General features: G+C 38.2%; 1 protein-coding gene across 21 annotated transcripts in view; it reads right to left on the bottom strand.

Moving 5' to 3' along the window:
* The window catches only part of LOC134742978 (protein still life, isoform SIF type 1), a 166,497-nt gene that overhangs the window by 39,077 nt on the left and 102,688 nt on the right, over window positions 1–24,732 (bottom strand). For all 21 annotated transcript variants that reach the window (XR_010127985.1, XM_063676225.1, XM_063676226.1 and 18 more), the window contains 5 exons: window positions 14,916–15,195; window positions 14,575–14,706; window positions 11,678–11,860; window positions 4,338–4,538; window positions 923–1,147 (listed from right to left, as the gene is read on the bottom strand). Coding sequence is in view for 20 of the 21 variants with exons in the window: in XM_063676225.1 (XP_063532295.1) it covers window positions 923–1,147; window positions 4,338–4,538; window positions 11,678–11,860; window positions 14,575–14,706; window positions 14,916–15,195 (1,021 nt within the window). In the remaining variant the exon portion in view is untranslated. The remainder of the gene's footprint in view (window positions 1–922; window positions 1,148–4,337; window positions 4,539–11,677; window positions 11,861–14,574; window positions 14,707–14,915; window positions 15,196–24,732) is intronic.

Genomic DNA, 24,732 nt, shown 5'->3' with positions numbered 1-24,732 from the left:
GGGCTTTTCCATGTCCGCGCAAAAAATTAGAGCAACCCTGATCTACGCTACATTAACTCTGTTCTAAAACATGCGCTATAGGTATTTTCGCAGTTGACTATTTTAATACAAGTTTGGTGTAACTATCGGTTGTCCTTCCTTATAGAAAATGAATAAAATCAGAGAGTGAATAGATATATGGGCTGTCAGACCTTACTCAAACGAATCTCGGTCGCAATATACTTTTATATATTTTTTACATCCCTTACTAATTAAAATTCGCGCGTACTCCTGCACGCCGTATAATTTAATTTGTTACGCGTAATCAAGTAACGAGTCACCATGCCAAGTAATCTGTTCAAAGGTATTTTTAAGACAGAACATGTACTTTGTATTAGTCGACACGGGCTGCAGCTGAATCATTAACATAATTACTCCTCTTGTTTTGGGAACAACAGGAATACGCTGGGGACAAAAGTTAATCTCTTCTTGCTGGTAGATCGTTACTTTCTTCAAGTGTTTCGAGCTACGATCGTATATTACCGTCTAACCTTGAAGCTTAGGAAAAATATACCTACCTAATTGTTTATTTTATGAAAAGAAATAACATTGAACCATTTAATATGATACCTTTATATTTAGACTTTGTACGTTTAATATTTACATAAACACAAATGCTAACTTCAATTCCAGAAGCCATCAATGCCGTGTCGGCGTCAATTATTTCGGACAAAGCGGGATGAAAGAAACTAAGCGAAAAAAAAACTAAGCCCCTGACACATTGAGTTGTAACAAAAAAAAGGTTTGAAATCTGTTTTAAAACGAATCGTAGCAGAGCCGGGAAAAAACAGCTCGAAAGCTTCCGGCGTTGCGATGTTAAATCCTATTTTCGTGTCCCTAGGCAGTGTAATATTTTCTACCAGAAAATTATTTGGGTACTCACGTAAGTCTCAATGAGGTCGCTACGATGCGGCACGAAGTAATTGTGATCCTCCATGTCACGACGTTTCTTCACTCTGACGAAGTGTTCGAGGGCGTTGAGCGAGCGTCGGGCGCAGGCGGCCGCCAGAAACTCCTCCACCGTCATGCCCTCGCGGACTCCCACTGTTGCGGTCGTGCCCTCTGGTAAGGACACCCTGACCGCAGCCTCGCCTTCGTCGCGTGACATCTGCCGCCAACGGGTGAGGTTGTACGTACGAGTAGGTAAACATGCATATATGATCTGAACATGACGTGGCAATTTTGACGTTTATTGGACCGACAGCGTTCACTCGTTATCGATAATGAATGAGCGTGGTTGAAATGAAGCTTATAATGGCTAGCATTTTTCTTCGTTATTTTTTGAATAGTAGTGGAATTGATACGCTTTATATGGACATTCTATAATAACTGTACCTACTATTTTCATTACTCTTGTAAGTAGGTATCCAATAGTATGCATAAAATAATAAACTGGGAGAACGTTGTGAAATATTATCAAACCAATTCACAGAGAAACCATCAGATTTTCAGTTTGTGTAGCGTGCAATAGATAGAGGGCAATTATCAGCAAAAAAGGGGAAACCTTTCTCGTGGCAGCCACGACCCCAATGTTGAGAATAACGATGGAAAGAATAGACGAGTTTTGGGGTATTACAATTTGTATTTCAAAATACAGCGCTTTATTCCCGGCATTAAATATAAACGTTTTTTCTTTTCAATTTGAACCTACCTAAAAATAAATATGTATAGAAACAATTGACGAATATACAGGGTGACCTTAGCCATTGGACAAACCCTAAAATCCCACGTAGGGTTACTTCTCAGGAATGCTCTAACGTTAATATTTTTTTCATAAAAACATAAGAAAAAAAATTAAACAAAAAATATTTCCAATGATTGACAACAAAAAAAATCACTGTATTAAACATTGGCAGTGTTTTTGACAACTTGTTCGAAAATGAGCGGCAATGATGATGTCAAAAGTCAGAATCTTATTAATGTCATAAATAAAAAGATAATAAATAAGGTCGAAGAAGGTTTCATACTATGTATTACCTTAGGAGCTATTAACACCTACAGGCTGCTCCAAAGTAAAAAATCGTAATTTGTTAATTTCTTCGTAACCGCTACACCGGTTGTTATGATACTTGGTATACTGATTCTAAATACCCTAATGCATATCTACATTTCGGCTTTGTCCAATGGCTAAGGACATCCTGTATATGTTTATATATATTCATGTCAATTACTTGTTAGTAATTGACATGACTACCCCTGGTTGCATATATAGTAAAATACTCGTAAGCTTATTATCCAGCCAAAACATAACTTTGCACTTATAAGTTCACGGCAGAGACCTTTCACCTTTCTATTTAGAACAAGATTAGGTGCAATTTGTTGTAGAAACAAGGGCGGTCTACTTAATGACAGGCAGTCAGGGCCAAGCGGCAGCGAGTAATAGTCCGTTGTCGTGACGGCTGGTATTAGGCAACGCTGACATACAACGCCCAAAAGATTTTTCGGCCGGTGGGCATTTTCACGATTCCCCGCACAAAAATGCCCGCAACACTTGTATTTGCGCTCCTTTTCTACGTTATTTTTTCAACCGTTTGGAGTATCCGCGTAACGTAATTAGGAAGCGGCAGAGAGCAAAATTAACGAAGTTGTTTAATTTTTGGAAACAAATTCTACTTTGTCTTTTTATATTTAGCAAACAAAAAAATAAGGCCTTATTTCCATTGAATAATGATTGCTACAATGTAACATTAACTAAAATTAAATTTTCTAGCATTATACGCTTCCAAGCATTGTTAGCGTTTTTGCATTAAGGTTTAGTTAATCGTATTCAGTTAATACCTAGTTAGTACCATGTGGATTGCGTTAATAGATTCGAATTAAGATAATTTTATTGCCTAAATAGTACATGTTTTTAGTAGTTTTAGAAATGGTGACCGTTTTGCACTAAGTGAAAATAATCTATTACTAATAAAACGTAAGTTTGTTAAATAGGTACTCTCCCTTTGCTGTTTGTTAATTTAATACGTACGCTGTATCTTTTACTGAGGTGTGCCAATAAATAGTATTCTATCTACTTAAAAATCTAAAAAAAAGAGTGAGAAAACTAGTTATAGACCGCGAGCCAGGAACAGATTTCCATGACCAATTGCCTCCCGGGGGATCTTTTTATTTCATTTATTTAGTCTAGGTATACAAAAGTTTCGCCAAACTGTTGACAGTTTGTTGGCGAATAGTGCGCTCTCAATATTTTTTTTTTATTGATGCAAAAAATTTTTTTATTGCCAATTATATATTAAAAATTTTAAAAATTATATTATAATATAATATACTTATAAGTAAGTATTTTTATGCGTAATATCTACTGAGTACAATACAAACTGTATATATATGTATATACTATACTTAGGTTCAGTTTAATCTTAATTATGTTAACATGCATACATCAATACTTCAACAAGACCGGTTTGTAATACTGTACGGCCAGCATGCGTGCCCATTTCATCTCACGACAGCACTTGAACCTTATTCTTATTACAGTACGATTTATGATTGTAATAGGCTCGTATAGTGGTTAACGGTTATGTATGATGAACCCTCGTGGACGTCAGCTGCTGCTCCGTTGGTGGGTTGAGAAATGGCAGCCACCGAAACACGTAAAAAAAATTGTCATCGCCTCCCGTTTGATACTTTGTCAGATGATACTTAGTTTAGATGCTTTCGTGAATAAAAAAATCGTCAGCCGGTTGTATCGCGGTGGAAAGACCGTCAGCTGGTCGCATAATCATGTAAAAGAAAAATACGTGCCATACCTTATTATGATAATGGTATCAAAATCATGAAACTTTGCATGTAGCGTTCCATTAGGCGTTTCAGTAAACGCCTGCGTTTCCACGCATAGTTTGCGGACATAAGGTGCGTATTTTATACATGTTCATGCGACCAGCTGACGGTCTTAACACCGCGATACAACCGGCTGACGGATTTTTAATCATAATAGCTTCTAAACTATCATGTGGCGAAGTATCAACTGGGAGGCGATGATTGACGAAATTTTCTCCTGGCCCGCGGTCTATTATGCCTTACACGCATAATCGTGAAAGCATAAACAAATTGCGAACCGACCGGGAAATCGACTAGGATACCCAAACCTTTTAATAGTATCAATATAAACTACAACAACAACAAACAACACTCAATACCTATTATCCGATTGTCACTAAGTTTTCGTGATCACATTTAACCCAAATGGTTGACTGGTAGAAAACGTTTTAAGGGATTAATCCTGCCATTTGTATTATTTATTATTTCGTGTTTTTCAATAAAGATTTAATAGGTAAATAAATAAATAAATCGCATACCTGCATAGACCGTCGGCTGGACCCCGAGTTAGAGCGCGAGAGATTTGGCGCCCTGCGCTTGGTGGCGCCGCGGCCGGCCAGCAGGTTGTTCAGCAGCGACGGTGACCGCGCGCAGATGAACGCGTGGAACGAGGACACCGTAAACACGCCCAGCTTGTTCAGCGTGCCCTTTGTGCCGCGGGACACGTGTGTGAGCAGAGACTGTGAACAATGTCGACAGTAAATCAATTTGAAACTATACCTCTCGCGACGAATGATACCCCTATTACAGTTCATTTTTATATTTCAATTTGATTTTTATATTTTTAAATGTGTTAACTTGTTGTGTCCCACTGCTGGACAAAAGAATCATGTCCATCAGAAGCAGAATTAAATACAGCATAGTAAATATGTTAGCGGACAGGCCAGATAGTCTTTTACAAAGACACTGGATGTCTGCAACTCTGCACTTATAAACCCCCATTCAGGGGATACACCTATATTTTTTAAATTAAGGTAATTGTGTAAAAATATTTTTAGTATAAATAACCTAGCTTTTAAGTAACTAACTAACAAATTTGGAACACCGTGTCTGAATAAAGTAATAAATAATTTATTACTAAATGCCTCCGTCTCTTTCTTCCACGCGTCTCGTTCTATGGCAATATTAGGCCAATCTTTCCGAAAGACATCAAGATCGTGCCGCTATCTCCTTTGAGGTCTGCCGTGACGCCGCACTATGTTTGGTGTCCACTCGGTAGTTTTCTTGGCCCACAAGTCGTTTGGCATACGGCAGATGTGTCCGGCCCAGTCCTATTTAAGCTAAGCGGCTGTCAGGGCTACGTCGGCTACTTCGGCGCTTCATCGCTCTCTGGCAAACCCGGAGGGGAAGCTTTTGAGCATTAATCAAAGACCAAGTCTGAGCGCCGTAGGTGAGGATCGGAAGAATTAAATACACATATCCATGAGTTTTCGTTTCAGCGATATAGGAAGGTCTCCCTTCATGTATTCCTTCATGGACTAATAGGCATTTTCGGTACGTCTTGCGATCCCCGTGTCGTGCCTGGAAACAAACTACTTATTTGGCCCAAGTAAATGTACTCATGGATCATGGACATGGAAGATTCAAGTTTACTGCGGAAGAATTGAATATATTCTTCCGCAGTCAACTTGAATCTTACGTTTGGCGCTGTTAGTCATTAGTTTGGTCTTTGACATGTTGAACATGTTCATTTGCAGCCGGATCTCAAGGCTTACCGTGCTCAGTTGGAGCATGCTTTCGAGTTCTGTAGCCGACGCCGAGAAAAGAACGATGTCGTCAGCAAAACGAAGGTTTGTTAACCGTCTGCCGTCGACTTCAACGCCCCTGTCTTCCCACCTAGTCGCCAGCTTACGGAAGGCCTGTTCCGATGTGTAAGTAAATAATTTGGGAGACATCGTGTCAACTTGTTTGACGGCTTTTTGTACTCTGAAAGTTGGACCAGAAGACTGTAATTTTATGTTTGTTGTGCTGTTATTGTAAATGTTGCTTAAGAAATTTTTGTAGGTAGGGTCTATGTTTTGCTCTTCTAAAGCGGTAAATATCGATTTGTGTGAAATGCTGCGAATTCATGGTGCGTTTCTATTATTTGGTTGCGCGTCTGTAAATGGTCTGTGCAGGATAGTCCGGGGCGTAACCCTGCCTGTTCTGGTGGTTGTTGTTTATCTAGTTAGCCTGATATGCGGTTTTCGATGACTTTAATAAATATTTTATACAGATGAGAGACGAGGCTTATGGGTCTGTAATTGATAACATCAGCCTTGTCTCCCTTCTTGTACAGAATTATATTATTATTATTGTATTGTACGTATTGGAATGACAAAAATTTAGCGGAAATATGCCTGTGTTTAAAATATTGTTAAAAAGGTTAGTAATGTGTGTGATTAAGATTAGCTCGCCGATTTTAAGAGCCTCTGTAGTGATGTCATCCTCACCAGGACTTTTACTGTATTTCATTTTAGACAGCGCTACGTGGACTGCATAGCCCGTTATGGGGGGAATGATATCAGGATAGAAGTATGGAATGTTGGTTGTATTGCATGAACGGCAGTCCGTTCGATCGAAATATACGTTTTTGTAAAACTTTGTACAAATTGCCATTTTATCTTTCCTCTGTCGCCTTGTATAGTACCTATTTCATCGAGTAGGCCAGAGATCCATGTTTTTTGTTTGCTGATTCCTTGTTTGGCTATTTTAAGAGATCTGTTTGCTCTAAGGCTACTTTAATTAGTGTATTATTGTAAGTGCGTATGTCCTTTCGAATGCTTCGTTTTATTTCCCTGTCTAATGCTTTATAGTTGGTCCATCCAGTGTATTACCTACACATCAAAAATACCGACACTATTATAAATCCTTTAAAATAGAACGTTGAAAAGGTTAGAGAGCGCGTCTTGCTACCGACGGTATTGTGTCTTACGAAGTTTCCTGGAGAACTCCGTGTAGCGCAGGTGTAAGATAATGCTGTTAATTAATTAGTGACGTTAGCTAGTTAAGAACCGTGGTAGCGCGGCGTAAACATCACCTTACATAGTTAAACACAAACTTGTGATACTTATAACTAGTTTGAAATTGTTTATCGAGAATAGAATAGGTGCAACAGTTCCATTTAGCGTACCTATTTAATTAAGGTATTTGGCGTTACATTAGATGAATTAAAAAAACTTTTTTTTTTCTTAATTATATTTTTTTGTCACTTTTACAAAATAGTTGAATGTTGCTTTGTTCTTGAAAATCGTAAACAATTTTGACTGGTACCTATATGAGGCGTGATTTATTTCTATTAAGTGTGTATGAACTTTATTCTCCGCATCAGAAACATAAAGACAAATTATTACTGTTGGTACTGAATTCTAAAGGCGAAGACGTGTGTATGATGTAACGTTCCAAGTGAATGTGATTAAAAATTCCATATTGACATAAACTGCAATATCGTGCGAGCCACTATGCCAATATGATTTTAACTTCGAAATACATCATTGATTTCTGATTTTAAATATTAACCAAAGCACTTACTTTTAAGTACATGAAATAAAACCAAGGCTATATAATGAGGATCTACTACCAAGGCTATCCTAAATGTTATCGTTTGAATAAATTTATTATTATTTTCTTTATTCATGATCCTTCTTAGGCTAGGGTTTTTATATATGAACATAAAAGTAAAATATAAAAACACAAAACAATACATACAACATAAAAATACATTATAAAAAAACCTAACCTCGGATGCCGCCAGTGGGGAGGTTGTGGCAGTTAAGGCCCGAATGAAATACCTTGGCCTCCTTTTAGATGGCCGTTGGCAGTTTAAGGCGCACTTTGCCAGTCTTGCCCCTAGGCTGATATCTACAGCTGCAGCCCTCGGCCGGCTGCTTCCTAACGTGGGTGAGCCAAATTCCATATGTAGACTCCTTTACTCTCGTGTTCTGCGGAGTATGGCCCTATATGGCGCTTCCATATGGGTTGATGCCCTTTTTGCCGAAAATAGGGCTCTGCTCCGCGGACCACAGAGGGCAATATCTTTGAGAGCAGTACGTGGGTATCGTACGGTATCGTTTACAGCGGCAACGATCCTGGCGGCAGACCCTCCCTGGGACCTTCAGACTCACATTCTTGCGGAGGTTCACCGCTACAGAGCTGGAAGAAGAGCGGCGGCAGAGTTCCCAGATGGAGAAGAAGTCCGAAATATCCGGGCATCAGCGCAAGTGGAAACACTTCGCCGATGGAGGGCAGAGCTCGACGATACAAAATATGGGCTGATAACGGTAGACGCAGTACTGCCGCATCTGGAACGTTGGGTGGAAAGGAGGCATGGTACGCTAACTTTCCATATGGCGCAGATACTTACTGACCATGGATGCTTTGGTAAGTACCTGCGCCGCATAGAGAGGAAGGAATCCCCCATGTGCCATGAGTGTGGCGCACTGGTAGACACGGCGCGTCATACTCTCGAAGAATGCCCTGCATGGGGGCCCCAGCGGGTCATCCTTCAAACAACAGTAGGAGCAGACCTTTCGTTGGCGAGCATTGTTAAGGCCATGCTCGACAGCGAAGAGGCATGGAAGGCGATGGCCTCCTTCACTGACGAAATTATGTCGCAGAAGGAGGCAGCGGAGCGTGCGCGTGAGAACGACCCTGACGCGCATCCACTCCGCCGACGACGGGCTGGGGGCAGAGTCAGGCGCTACGCGCGCTTGCTCTCCTCCGTCGTACTCACCAAGTGGCACCCAAAATGCTCACGGCTGCGGTCGAATGCTGATAGCGACCCTGCGGCATCCTATCTAAGGCGGATTCGGCACTTGTTGGTGGTTTTAGACGGTAGTCCTTTGGTTAGTCCGTCATCCCTCCTAGTTCCCCTGGACCAGGTGGCATGCGTAAACGCATTTCCCCAACGTAAAAAAAAAAGGATGCCGCCAGTAGCGTAGCAGGGCAGGGCTGCCGGTTGTCAGGGCCGCAGAGTGAGGAACCGACGTACTATACGCGCCGTGTCCAAAATTACCGCCTTCTGCATCTGACCCTTGATCCAACCACTCAGCGAGTCTCTCTAGGTGTTGGTCGAGACTCTTCGCTATGAGACCGTTCGCTGACGCTGACACGACTATCGAAACAATGATCGTCAACATCCCAAATGGCGGTAATCTCGTGAGCCAAGTCTAGAGGTACTTGCTAAACTTGCTGATCTCTTTTTTTGTGTGTGACAGTCCAAAATTACCGCCTTCTGCATCTGACCCTTGATCCAACCACTCAGCGAGTCTCTCTAGGTGTTGGTCGAGACTCTTCGCTATGAGACCGTTCGCTGACGCTGACACGACTATCGAAACAATGATCGTCAACATCCCACATGGCGGTAATCTCGTGAGCCAAGTCTAGAGGTACTTGCTAAACTTGCTGATCTCTTTTTTTGTGTGTGACAATGTTTTATTTGTTTATTACATATTTTTTCTTTCTGTTTTCATTTTAAGTTGCGGTTTTTTTTAGTGAGGGCATTTTATGTTATCCTTATGTGTAAAAAACTGTCATTGTTTTAAAGAAAAAAAAAATCTAACCGAAAAAGATACGATACCATAACATTGTTCGCTAGTCAAACCTAATTTGACACCGAAAGGAAAGTATTTTGGCACTATATTATATCGAGCGTCATTACTGTGAAGAAAAAAAACGTCATATGTGACGTGACAAAGGTCGTCGTATAATAGTTTCCGTCGGCCCGCGCCCAGGAATTGTCGAATTTGACAGCAAACCTATTAAATTTCCCCTAAGCTGTCAACTTGAACAAATCACAGGTTTATTTGGTCCAAGCACACTCATGGGCAAAAATAAAAGCTTGGTAAAAAGTATCGTATTCACAACACGCTATTACTTTTTGTCTATGAGTGAATGAGACAACAATCCGCAATTACTTTCGTTTTTTTTAGGATTGTCACTAAAACGAACTTAGCAAAATGTCAAACGGATGCAATTGGATTGGATGGGATTCATTCCGGGAGGATAATATTATTCACAGATCAAATGGCTGAAATATTTGTCACACAACTACTTGTGAACTTAGAAAATAAAAAAAAGCTTATTTTTTTAACTGTAAAATGTCATCAAATATCTTATAGTAGCCTCTTGAACTTGATTTCTTTGATTGTACTTATTGTCCTAATTAAAAATAAATGTGGTCCTTTCTTAATTTTTGATAATTCAATGCTAGGTGAAAGTTAAAAATGTCAATTAAACCTAATAAATTACAGCGCATTAAATGGCTTGAGAGTCCGTTGAACAGTAATTTAATATAATTTAAACTTTATTTAATCAAGCTTCGTGCCCCGCGCCTTGTCATTGTCAGAAAATGTTAAACATGATTACGTTCACGTTTTAATATGCTGCAAGAGTGCTCTTGTTGGCTTTAAATAGCTTTTATGTTGCTATGTGAACTGATTGCGATGTGAATCAAAATGCCAATATCAATACGTTGTAATTAGATTGCGCGGTGTTGTAATCGTATTGGATTTGCGTCCGATCCAGATCCAATTACAATTACTCGGGATATTATACGTATTTTTACCCGTGTTTAGATTCGTAACCATGATTCTAGTAACTTGAGAGTAGATTGAATTTATTGTTTTCTTTTATACTTTTAGTTACCTATTTAAAAATATCCAAAAGTGTAATTACCTGACGTGACCATAGCGAAGGCTCTTTTAAATAATAAATAAATAAATTCGTTTATTGACAGGCAAGTGACACCCATAGAAATGTTACATACAAATAATTCAAATAATTCAACTAAAATACAAAGAAAAAACAAATAATAAAAATTAAAATAATACGATATGTACTAAATAGCACATATATAGTCACTTCCGATTCCCGTCCCGGTGCACAGATAGCCAATATCGGAAGATTTGACTATCCGGATCCCTGAAAATGGTTTTTATAATATCGTTTTCTGAACAACTAAGTCTCTCCCAGAAGGAAGCCACACGCGTCCTCATCACAGCATAAAAATCCGGCACTCGCGCGTCGGCAAACATACCGGATGCGCTGCAGCATCGCGGCAGCCTCATGAGGGCACGAAATGAGTTATTATATTGCACCCTCATGGTGCTATACGACGTGCGCGTGAAAGCAGTCCAGAGTTGGCAAGTGTAGAAACACTGACAGTAAGCGTTAAATAAGGTCACCTTCACTTCGTTACTGCACTTGCCAAATCTGCGCGCCAACATGCTGCAGCGCACCGATAAGGCTCTCCTCTCCCTCTCCAAGTCCTTATCGTCCTTGAGACTCTCAGTTAGGATGTGCCCCAGGTATTTGAACTCTTTTACAACTCGGACCGCAGCTCCATTTAGCTTGACTTCCTGTACATACTCCGGACCCCTTCCCGCCCTGAAAACGAGCATTTCTGTTTTAGCTACATTGTACTTTAATCCATGAGAATTCACATAATCCTCACAGATTATAAGCAACTTCTTTAAACCTTTGATTGAGGGGCTGAGCAGCACCATATCGTCAGCATAGTTGAGGCTATTGACGCACTTACCGCCTAGGTGACATCCGGTACGCGAGCCCCTCAATCTTACTATTAGGTCGTTGATATAGACGTTGAAGAGGTCCGGAGATGTAAACCCACCTTGACGCACACCGCATTCTAACCTGTAAACGTTAGAAGTCGCGTCGCCCCACTTAGCACTTTTAGCGTGGCAGCTTAAAAAATATTCTAAAAAGATTATCATAACGACGTCCACAGTAAAACCCATCCAGTCCTAAGCTTTGAATACTAGAGGCTTACAGTTATTTATTATTTTTAAAGCAAAACGAAAATATAATTCATATGTAATACCTTAGGGTTAGGTAGTTCGCCGCTCTGTAAGCTGGCCATGTAGCACCTCAGCCGGAACTGTTCGCAATGCAGCCTTTCCAGGTTTTCTTCCCACTGCAACATCTGCACCGCCAGCTGCGCCCGCGTCTCAGGGTCCGACACCACGGACTGTTGCAGGTCTGCCATGTGTTTCAGTTTGTGGTCCTAATGAAAAACGAATCATTTTAACCTGAGTGACGGTGTTAAAATCTTAAAATATCAACGATGACTCATTCAATTTGCATATTATTATGTTGCTTCACCATTTTTGCTATTACAAAAATATATTAAAATTAACTCAGAACTTCTGAGTTTAGGTATTTAGAAATAGAAATTTCAAAAAGTTGTGTTTACCCTTCCAATTTATTTACACTATTGAATAACTAATTTTAACAACAGAGCTTTAAGTTTCAAAAAGTTTAACAAGTGAAATATTATATTAAACCGTTATAGAACCAGCGAGCGAATTTCTTTCAAATTAACGTTATTTTCAAGCAAGAACCTAAACTGCGTGAAGGGTATAATAGCCCTGCTGTACAAAGAGCAAATTGAATTAGTTCCATGAATAGTTTCAACATTAAACAAAACTTTAAATCGTTGTACATTTTCGTCAGTAAAATTATTCTATATCTATTTTATCTCAAGTAACTTTTAAGCTCGTGCGGTTCGCAACAATAATTGGTGAAATGAAACAATATTGATTAAAACTGTAATTAAACATCAAATACAAAGTAACACAGCCGGCACGTATGGTCAGCAGCAGATAGTCCCCGTTCAGATTTAATTACCGCAGATTTATCTTCCTGTTCGTTGCCACGCAAGATACAAATCTACAATTCCGCTTTCAGATAAATCTTTTAGCCCCAGATTTATTTGTTTGCGTGTTATATAATAATTCTCGGCTAACGTTCTGTACTTTCCGTCTGAAATGGGGCGGAAGTAAAGCAGATAAGTTCTGCCAAAATTATGCACATTTTTTTTGTATAAATTTGCATTGATACAATAACTACCAAATGGAACACAGTAAATTTTACGTTATAAATACATTTTTAAAGCATGAACATTGTAAAGTTTATCACTATATAAATTTTTTGGTTGCCCATCGATGTGTACCAAAACTAAATATCGACTACTATAAATTATATAGTGTGCTTATACAAAATAAAGCAAATTGTCCTATGTAGTGATCTAAACCAGTTTTTTTTGTAAAATTGTACGAGCTGTAATGTATTTTGAATAGTACTGGGTCCTCGTGGACTCGCGGCTGAGTGTGGCGGTATGAATATTAATAGGCGCGCGCCACCTGCCTTGATAACTATCGTGGTGATAAAATAGATCGCCCTCCCAACCGTGCCGTGTTGCGAGCACGTGTGCCAACCTTAGGTAATTACGTTATTTTGAACTTTACTATGTATACGGAATAAGCCAGTGCAACCGTAGCTAAAATTAGCAAAAGCTACAACAGTAATCCGGTTAGTATCTTAAAAGATTTTAAAGCTAGTCACATTCGTACTTACATCTGTGGACATTGCATTTGCCCCGAACACATTTCGATACTAACCTCGCCGGTGGCAAAGGTAAAATTAACGGTTCGAAATCGATTTATGTTGGACCCGCTACTCTCGCTCTAAGTTCAGTCAACTACAAACATAGCGGCTACAAATTAGAGCCTATATTCGCATGGCGGTAAATACGAGTATGTAGTGGTGGGAGGCTGCCACAAAGGCTTTGACGCGTGTTGCGGTCGGTCAGTGCGGGTCGGAAATGGTGTGATTTCCAGCGCAGCGGGACCGCATACCGCGCGACGTCGAACCTAGGCACAAGTTTCCAGTTTCCTACCCGTATCTCATGGCTAATATGAAACTTGAGCATTGATTATAATAAGTAACAAGCACGTTTCTCAGGTTCCAGAAGTACAATCATTATAATATGATCATGTATTGTTTTCTAAAAAATAACACATTAAAAAGTCGACTTTAAAAAGGATAAAACAAAATATATGGTATTCCTTTTATAAGCACTAGCAACTGATATATTTGAAGTCGGTGCCTATAAATCGAAAGGTGCAAAATAGGTAGTGGAAATAACTACAAGTAGGTAACATAAGTTATTACAAAAAAGATATTCCTTTTTTAGACATGAAAACCTGACATATATCTACTGAATTGAGGATGAAGTGCAAATATAAATGTCCAAAATTGTTGTTTTCTCATTCTCTGTTTCTATGTATGTAGTATGATACGCCCACGTTTCCCGACATATATTTATTTGTAAAGGCGAAATGCGAAAAATAATAATGCAATAAAATGTAAATATAACGTAAAAACAACGACGCTGTCACGTCACGGCTTTAAAAAAAGGCAATGAACATATTCAGGAAGCGCTGAGCGAAGGCAATATATTTATCTCCGTAAATAGAGAAGCTTTTCGTCTCGCCCGGTTGTATACTTGACGGTTTACAATGAACAATGAGCAAAGGATTGAGTTCAAAATTAAACTCTCGCTTCATTGTAATAAAGCCGAACGTCGGCATATAAGAGATCAGTTTACAGGGGTAGTAAGAGATCTGTACTAGGCAAACAATCGCTATGTTAGTTCAGGCCGAGCGATGAGCAGCCGGGGTAAAATAGTGCATTAGGTATTTCAGTTAACCCCGGTTTTATTTGTACTGGGCAAAACCGCACGGCTCTTGAGTCGGAGCCAAAGCTAACCCGGTATCTTAGGAAGCTGGCGACCACGTCGATATTTAATTTCCCTGCGGACCGCCGAACAGGAAAATCATCACGTACTTTATCTAAGCGGGTGTGCTTAGTTGCCAACTTAGTATAAATGTACTTATTATTTTTGACAAGACTTTCATTACAATTAATTTTACTTACCGATTCGATGGCTTTCTCGAGACGATAAATTTCTTCTTGAAGCAGATGGAGGGTGCCGGTCTTGCCGCGATGCCTAGCGAAGGCTGCTGCACATGCACTGTGTATGCTGTTCACCCAATTTTCCAATTCCACCTTGAACAAATATGCGTATAAGGGTTGCAACTCTTGATATCAATATTTAAAACAAAGTTGGCACCAATATCCATGAAATTATTATTCATTTCTCTATAAATAAATTCGACCTGTACGTATAATCGTATATACTCATTCGATCGTATAATGCCCAGGATTATAAATATTATAATGCGATCAGGAATATTAAATAAAGATATCACACTCACTTGGCAAGGTGCTTGGAATAAATACGCATCGCCGAACGCGGTGCTCAGGCAGAATATATAATCACGCTTCGGATGTTCAGGAATGGGCTGCATAATGGCTCCGTCAACAATGATCAGGTGTTTGGGCGCCGCCTCGACGGAGCGGCCCTCCCGCGAGTCGCACGGGTAGAACAGGAGCGTGGTGCCTTTTAGGCATACCCAATAGCCCTTCCAACCTCGTTTTCGAGCTAATTCGATTTGATGTTTCTTGCGTAGCAGCCACTTCTTCACACTCAGGAAACTGTGGTCAAACAAATCTAAGTTAGAATATGAAACTATCAGGCGTATTGTGATTTTAATAACAGATTATGAATTAGATATGGATCTGATCTGTCAGTGTCAAAAGTGACGTTTTTGGTTGAAGAAATATCACTTTTGATACTGACAAATCAGATCCATATCTGATATATATACGGCCGAGGAGACGAGTGACACGAGCGTTGGTTTATAGCACACTACTTTATTGACGTAAGAGATGGGTCGTGGGCGCAGCCACACACACACACATGCATGGGTAGTTGCATACATATACAACAATATCTAATCCATTTATAACCTGTTATTAAAATCAGTGCATTTGTTGCATTATAAAATGAACAATAGAGACTCACTTAGAGATATATATAAGGAAAAAGATTCAAAGATTCAAAGATTCAAAGATTTATTTGTTCAACATAGGTAAGTTACAAGATGTTAAATACATATTTCAGTATCACTATGTCGTGCCTATTGGCATACAAATTCAATAAAAATACACGCTAATCATAATATCACAGAAAAACAATAATAGTCAAAACAGGGTTATGTCATGCAGTAAATCTTAATTAGGTAATTCAGTCAAAAATTCTATAATAGAGTAATATGCTTTCTCGGTAAGAAAAGCTTTTAGGTTTTTTTTTAAAACATTATTCTTGTTTTTACATGCAATTATATTCGCCGGTAACTTGTTATATATTTTGTGAGCCATTCCAAGTATACTTTTTTGTAGAAGTGCCGTTTTATTTGGTACTTTTTAAGGAAATTGACATAATGACAGTGCACTGTCAATACATTTATGAAAATATTCTGTATGTACATAAAAACATCGCCAGTTTTAAGAAAAACTGTGACACACATAAGATTAATACTAGAAATAAGCATAAGCTCGCAGTGCCCTTCACTCGGCTCCATAAAATTAAAAAAATCATTCATGGGTAATTGTGTAAGATTTTATAATAAACTTCCAAATATCATCACTGAATTATCTGTAAATAAATTTAAAAATTATGTAAAATTAAGCTTATTTCGAAAGCCTATTATAGCACACAAGACTACATCAATGATGAAACACCGTGGGATTGTGATTGAAAATAATTAATGTTAATAATGATGAATAGATCTAGAAGTCTTCTGAAAATCGATTTTCGCTCATGTCGTCGCAAATATGGACATATTTGGTGTCAGTGCATTCAGTGTGATGTCCTGAACACAAATATATGAGATGACAAGCGCGAAAGAAAATATCTCATATATTTGTGTTCAGCGGTGTCAGCATGGTTGCATTTTTATCACCTATCACTATGCCTGTCACTTTCGCACTTACATACTTGCTAGAACGTGGCAGGTATGGTGACAGGCGATAAGAATGCAACCGTGCTGAGCCTGCAGAACATCACACTAAATGCACTGATACCAAATATGTCCATATTTGCGACGACATGAGCGAAAAGTAACCTAAAGCATGTTTCGCCAAGCCACTATAAAGAATATTTTGACTTTGACTTTGACATTAGCAAAGCTAGCTAGGTATTCATTTAGATGAATCTAATTGTGCTTTTGTTCCTCAATGAAAAGCATGTATATTTGTCGACTAAGCAATTCATTTATTTATCTTAATAAAGTAATATTATTTATGTGCTATATCGTTTTGCAAAACACGCATTTGTTCAAGTAAGTTAACTATATTGTCTATTTTCTTATTATTATTTTTCTTCCAGCAAGGTGTACAATATTGTTTAATTCGGATCAGAAGTATGCATCGGTACAGCTTTGCCTTGTCGAGTAATTCCATGGCTCCAATAACAGCGCTTGCCGAAGTTGTTTGATGTTTTTTTAGAAATCTGTGTAGATGCTCAAAGCTTTTGGTCGCATTATTTTTAGACTGCGATTCCAGTTATAGCTTTTTGCCGGTTTTGCCGTTTTTTCGCATGTATGCATTGGTAAATAAGTTTGCTAAGCATGACATTTTTATAGCAAAATGTCAAACGTCATATATGAAATTTAACCTTCTTATTTGCTATTGCTAATAGTAAATACATACAACCTCACAGCATAACATAGTATGCAAAGAACATAATACTCACTAGTGCAAGTGTTATTTATACGTCATAATTTCATAGAAGTTTGACGTTTAAATAGTTATTTGTGCAACAAGAGAGGAAAGTTGGTTTTTCTTGCGAGTGTTTATTTTGAGTCCCGAGAAAGCGAAAGATTCTATAATTGAACCACGAGCACGAGATGTAAAATAACTTTGCTCTCGTGTTGCACACATAATTTTTCACCTCAGTAGTGAGAACAAATTAAAGGTTAAAATGTATTTCAAATTACACAGAATAAACAGAAAAAAAAAGTATTATAATATGTACGATACGATACGGGACGGGACCGGACCGGACCGGACCGGACCGGACCGGACTGGACCGGACCGTACCGGACCGGACCGGACCGTACCGTACCGTACCGTACCGTACCGTACCGTACCGTACCGTACCGTGTCGTACCGTGCCGTGCCGTGCCGTACCGTGCCGTACCGTACCGTACCGTGCCGTGCCGTGCCGTGCCGTACCGTGCCGTACCGTACCGTACCGTACCGTACCGTACCGTACCGTACCGTACCTCACCGTACCGTACCATACCATAAAAATAATAATAATAAAAGTATGAAGTTCATGGCATTCACTAAATTAAAAAGCTACATTGTTTCACTCCCTGGAGTGAGGAAAGTCGCACTTTCCTCACTCCAGGGAGTGACGAAAGTAGGCTGAGGCTGAGGTGAAAATAAAATTTAATTTCTTGGTCTAACTAGAATCATGCTCGGGATGTCTTGTTAACAATAATATAAGTTATTTACTCATTCGAATTGAACGCTTACGGCGGCGATATGGCCAATAACTAATAATGTTAAATAACACCGGAAGGTGAGGGGTTTTTATGACTTGAGTTTAATTTTTATTTATTTATTTAATTGTTTATATTAGACGGCTGTTTTGTTTTTACGAAGGGCATGAAAGATATATCTCGAGAATTCATTCGACACTCATCCATCCAAACCAATCTTTTATATTTTTAGATGAAAAATACGAAAAAATATTTTATGGAGTATGTCATATTCTCATTTTATTCCGCCGCATAACCACGACTCGTATTATCAGCTATCCACTGCGTACAGAATCACTATTTATTTTAAATGTGCCTTTTTTTCTACAAAATCTTATTTACGCTGTATATTATATATATATTAGTATGTATATTAATGCTTGACATTTACATTTAAGTTAGAATAAAATGAGTATAACACGATAAACTTGCGTCCTATAGTATTTTTCAAACAGCTTGGGTGCGGTGACAGCTGTCATCTCCAAACGCAAAATGCCGCAAAATTATATTGAGATGACATATTTGAAAAATACTATAATTATAAACCACTTCAGTTCTAACTTCAACCAGTATTAACACATTTTTAATATACTTAAGAGAAAAGGGAACGACCGGTTCTCCACACAAACGTAGTCTCCATTTTGATCTCTGCATATTGACATTATGTAAAATATTTTTATAAAATTAAATGTTCATTAACTATAGCTATGCCCCTTCGTTTATAGGGTTCCGTACCCATAGGGTAAAAACGGGACCCTATTACTAAGACTCCGCTGTCCGTCTATCCGTCTGTCTGTCACCAGGCTGTATCTCATGAGTGCTACGGACAGGAAACCTCCCAGAGTGCTGAGTCGCTTCTCATTCCTCTTGATCAGCTGATCCGGGGGAAAGGGAAGGGCTCTCGGACGGTGCGCCCCGGGGGCAACAGTAAGTAATCTCTTGGTTTCCAGGTAATTGCTGGAGGTTGTCATGAGGGACCAGTGTGTGGTGTCGCCCTGCACACTACCTTCGAGAGGGGGAGCTTCGGCTCCAGGGCCTACGGGTCCAAGGAGGGGACAGCTTCGGCTGTCGGCAGCAGGCGGTGTTCGCGGTGGAATGCTCTGCGATCCAGTGTTCACCGCCACCATTGCTGCGAGACGGGCATACCGTGGAGGGTTTAGTAGGTATTTGGCCCCTTGGCCACGAGTCCGACATATCCGTTTTAGTTCCTCGGCTAGGCGGAATGCCTAAATGCATTACTCCTCGTAAAAAAAAACAAGGCTGTGTCTCATGAACCGTGATAGCTAGACAGTTGAAATTTTCACAGATGATGTATTTCTGTTGCCGCTATAACAACAAATACTAAAAAGTACGGAACCCTCGGTGCGCGAGTCCGGTTTTTTATTATTATTACGAAAGAAAAACTAATTCCATATAAATTTTTAAAAGCTAACTATTATAATAATAATAAGGACATTTTTTGTGTGAAAACTTGCAACTTTAAATGCATTTTTTATCGAAACTACTGCAGTCTAAAATTGAGTCAAAATCAGTCCATCGACTCAATTTTTTGCAAGCTTTCTAATGGTACCCCACACGATTATTGCAAATAAAAAAAATAATCAGGTTACCCCTCTCAGCCCCCTTAATTTCCCCCTAAAATAAAAAATAAGCAGTTTTGACTTATTTATAATATTAGTGGTGGTAATTGCTATAACTGTTCCAAAATTGTAGGTATCTACATCAAACAGTTTCTGAGAAAAACGCATTTAACTGATTTGCAAGACCGAAGTGATCCCATAAGAGCTTCGTGAACAAGGTTTTGTACGAAGCTCTAAAAATTAGAAATAAATCAAACGTGCCGTTGGGGCGTAGCTAGTCAATATACATTAAATTGTGTTTTCTGTAATGTCAATACCCAGGGAGGAGAATGAGGACTATGTTTCTATGGAGAAGCGATCGTCCACTAGTATCGTCTTATTATTTAAGAAAAACATTGAAAGCCCTCAGCAATTTCGCACCTAAATTTGTAGCTACACGGAAATCTCATTTCCACGGGCTGTTTTTTTTTCTTTGAGGACGATATAATTAAAAATAAGTCATATAAAAGGAAAGCTTATCGCTGCAAGGTTTTTTTGTCATTCAGGAAATGCTATTTTTATTAGTTAATTTATAATGTAGCCTATGGCAACCGGGACTGCAAAAATCTTTTGAATCCATATAAATCGACTTAGTAGTTATGACACTACGCGGGACACTAAAGAAATCTGATAAAAGCTTACTCATATACATACATAGACTACTATACGTTAGTTACCCTTTCTTTTGGATTTTCCTCACGAGCACTCGAAAGAAAAGATCTTAATCCTCCCCATAAAAATATTTCCGTATCACTTATCACTAAAATCATCATCCACTTGTAACTAAAGGATGTAATATTTATAGGATACTTATTAGGAATCTGCATTAAAAAAAACTTGCGAGTTTTATTAAATACAAAGTCGCGTCCGCGCGCTCCACGAAAGACCCGAGTCTCTAACTACCTAGTTGAAAAGAATTTTAGTTTCGGATTAATTATATGAGTCTGAAACATACAGTGGAATCTTAAAGCAGAGGACTCAGGACTCTAGTCTTTATCAACACTAACTACGCAACAGTGTGAATGTTGTAGGTATATACATACGTTACTTGTAACATTTTGTTTGTCTACATTACGTCTCAATTAACGAAAATTGCTATTGGTGTTTTTCCAGTCTATTCTTATATTTCTTATTTACCGATAACTTATTACGGGTGCCCCTTGTCTATAATTAACGACAGTCAAAACGGCGCAAGATAATACAATCAAGGTAGGCTCCCTGCTCACGTAGCCATATAAGTACTTCGCCACTTATAACCATTAGGGGGGACATTAATCATTGCTAGGAATAAAGGTGCGGCTAAATTAAGTGATTTATGAAGTGCTTTACTTGCGCTTCACGATAATGCTGACGTTCTGAAATTTTCTATAGAGATGATTTATCGAATGCCTATACAGCGTGTTTGATTTGATTTCGATAGCTTTAACCCTTAAAATAAACTTATATTCGCTGAGGTATTAATTACTTGAACCCCTTCCAAAAAAATGGAAAAAGCTGATTTATAAGTCGTAATTGGGAAGTTATTGATAAAATAACCAGGTACTCTATCAAAATTTTGAATAGAAAAGAATACACGGGATTCAGATGTTAATGGAACTAGATATTTATTTTAATGTTACATTTATAATGTACCTGTAGCGTCATATACACAATTTTTTTACACAACTGCCCAAAAAGGAGTGTGTTGTCTCATCGATGTTACATACAGGTCACGATCCTAAAGAAGCATAAACTTTTGTGTTTCCGCTTATGATTCTGTCAGCAGACTTATATTCTAATTTACATTCATAAAGTAACTAACATAACTATATAAGCTATAAGCTTTTAGTTTGCTTTCAAACAGCAGTTGTGTTTTTATCCTGCCTCGTCGCTTTGTCCGAGTAGGAAAATTAATTAGCTTATCTCCACGATGACTAAGTTTTTCGTCGGCGAGAGCTTTGTCTTTAAAAAACGTATTCGCCAGTAGTGTGATTAGAAAGAGATCAGCGATTAATAAATACATTTTTTTATTCCACACAAGATCTACACGTCATTTTTTTTTTGGGATAAAATAGACGGTCTTTACTGGCTTTATCGCCGGTGGTCGGGCAGCTGTCTAACAGATTGAGTGATTAATGACTAACAATGTTTTATTAGCGCGAAATTCTATTAGGTTCTGAAAGACGTTATAAGTATATCTAGAGGCGTATGCTGGTGGTAATAACAGGATATGAATTTGATCTGGATTTGTTATGACATTTATTCAGCCAGTAACGTCACTTGTGACACTGAGGGATCATATTATGGTTGATTTAAGATTTAACAGCACATAATCCACTTTTGGGATGCTTCATGGATATGTTAATTTTTTTCCAAATGTATCACCTACACCAGGCGTATCTCACTGCGCGATTTCGTCGCGTCGCTACAAGTACCTGCGGCCGCCTCAATTTTGAGGTTTTGCCATAGTAATTGCCGCACACCGCTATGGAGCAGACGCCTTCATGCGCTTGCGCCGCCTTGCGCGTAGTAGTCGCGTTTTGTTAGGGAGTGAATCTTCTGTACCTAGTACCACAGAGGATATAATAAGATAGAGCGGTACTGTCATAGTAAATTTGTAACCACTGTAAATTCACTGCCATCTATCGACACACTTTAAAAGTAAAAATGAAGATTTGTAAAAATACGTTAAAATGTATTTAAATATGTATAAATGATTTTTTTATTTGCATTAATTATTTTTATATGATTTTGACCCATGTTCTTTCACTGATATGCGTTAAAATTATAAATAACAAACGAAACCGTCAACGCCCTCTATACGAGAGTAGGGCAAAACTAGTGGCGCCATCTGATCGAGAATCAAATTTTCGTGATTTTCGAGGCACGTTTTTTCCTTAGACTGTATCCATCTATTACGGAGTTATATCTATCTTTGCTAGTACTATTGTATATTCAGTGCCTAGACGTGTAGGTACTCTACTGGCGTTATTCAAAAACGCGTTACTAGCCTGAATTAGCTATGAATCGTTTGCCTTTATCTGTTATTTTGACTTATGTATTTATAAGAAAGGAGAAAATATACTTTAACTAAATCAGGCCCGTAGTTTTATGATTTTTATGAATAAGGGGATATAAGTTTAAAAGCAGTGAAGTGGAAAACCTTAGCGCACTAATAAAATAATCTTTGGCAAAGATTACTTATAGTCAGAGGGCGGAATTGCTCATGGCAAAAATCAAACGTTAATAGAGTTGGAACGTTAAATTTTATCGACTTTTTCAGCTATCGATAAGTTCAGTCACCTTAAAAAATTCCGGAAATGTGGATTATTAATTTTTTTCATGGAATGTTGCAACAAACGAGAAATATTATCAAATCTAGATAAAAACTATTATCGTTCTTTACCTCTTTAAACTCAGGTGAATGTGTTTTGCTCGTTATGTGAGTTTCAACGCAATATTTTTTAGTTGCTTTAAGTGAACCTTACATTTAGAGCAGTATATTGTTGAGTTGTTTTCGTTGTAAGTAAGACAAGGATACTTCTTTCAATTTGTTAATTGTTTTTCTTTTTGGATTAACCATTTTTTACAAACGTGAATTAGTTGCAAAAAGACTAGTGGCAGAAATGACAGTTAACTGCCATGCAATTTACTTTTAATCTTATCAAAGAGGTCAAATGGTCAACTAGCTAATCAAAGAGGTTAATGTTAAAGTCAGAAATGTAAAAGGTGACTGGACTTATCGATAGCTGAAAAACTCGATAAAATTCAACGTTCCAACTCTATTAACGTTTGATTTTTGCCATGAGCAATTCCGCCCTCAGCTTATAGCTTTAAAACTATCAACGAATCTACATAAGTAAAGAAAAAAAATATAAATATTAATAATATTCTAGAGGATGTCAAGAATAGTTTATAATTGATCGACGTATTAAAATAATAGCAAAAACGTGATAGAACTGAAGAACTATTCAAATAATAACTAATTGACTTGTTTTATTGTTTATTAATTTTAAAATGTGTCACTTTTTTCACTATTTTTGTGTGATACTTACTAACATTGCCACGTTCGTGTTATGTACATATGTACTTTTAAATATCTAGATAGGTATAGTTATAACTCACTCTCACAGATATGTCTTCCAGACTCCTTTTTCTTATTATGCCAAAATGGATAATCAGCAGGCATAGTAAACTGCGAGCGAAATCCATTGAAGTACTAACTAACTAACTGGTTGTCATACGTCATTTCAATGGATTTCGCTCGCAGTTTACGATTCCTGATAATCAGATACGACATAGTACTAAAGTCTAGGTAACTTCAAACATGTGTTAACCGAAGGATACGCGACGTTCGCTTCGTATTGTTCCCGTATAAGCAAGTTGTTTGAGAATTTCCGTCGAAGAGGCTCTCGTCTTACGCCTTCAGTTTTTGCAGCGTTTGAAAGGGTCACGGCTAAGATTTCCCTCCGGTCATTTGGGATTCATGGGAGCGGATTGTAGCCGCAAGGAACATAAAGAACGCCTAAGGCTCCGACAGAAACTCGTCAGCGACGTACGACACTGCCTTTCTTCCTTACTGTCTCTTCTCAGTTACATTTTATTTTTAAATCCGCAGAGAGGCAGGCATTTATAATACACATTTTGTTTTTCTTCATCCTGACATAAAAGTGCGATGGCGTGTACATTGAATGGATATTGAAATTTCCGCGGGAGTTCCGGATTCCGAGAATTAAAATAAGTTATGCTCGGAGCCGCACCCGAAATCTAACTATTGACTATATAGTTCAAAGGGCATATTTCAAAACTTAATTGGCATATTCTAAATTCAGAAAACGCATTTTAAAGTATAATATTTTTACACAGGCATAATTTTTCACCTATTTCTATATTTTATTTTATTTATTTTATTAACTATTATATGTGTTCGATAGTTTTGTAATCCTTGAAAATTCATTTGAATAAAGTTGCACTGGACGTATTTAGGTATTTATTTACTTTTATATTTACTATACAAATTCTCCTCCTACTACTCATACCTAATT

This window comes from Cydia strobilella, chromosome 7 (genome assembly GCF_947568885.1).
Source record: "Cydia strobilella chromosome 7, ilCydStro3.1, whole genome shotgun sequence".
Taxonomy (NCBI): Eukaryota; Metazoa; Arthropoda; class Insecta; order Lepidoptera; family Tortricidae; genus Cydia; species Cydia strobilella.
Note: the sequence above shows the minus strand (reverse complement) of the source record. Positions and strands in the feature narration are given on the sequence as shown.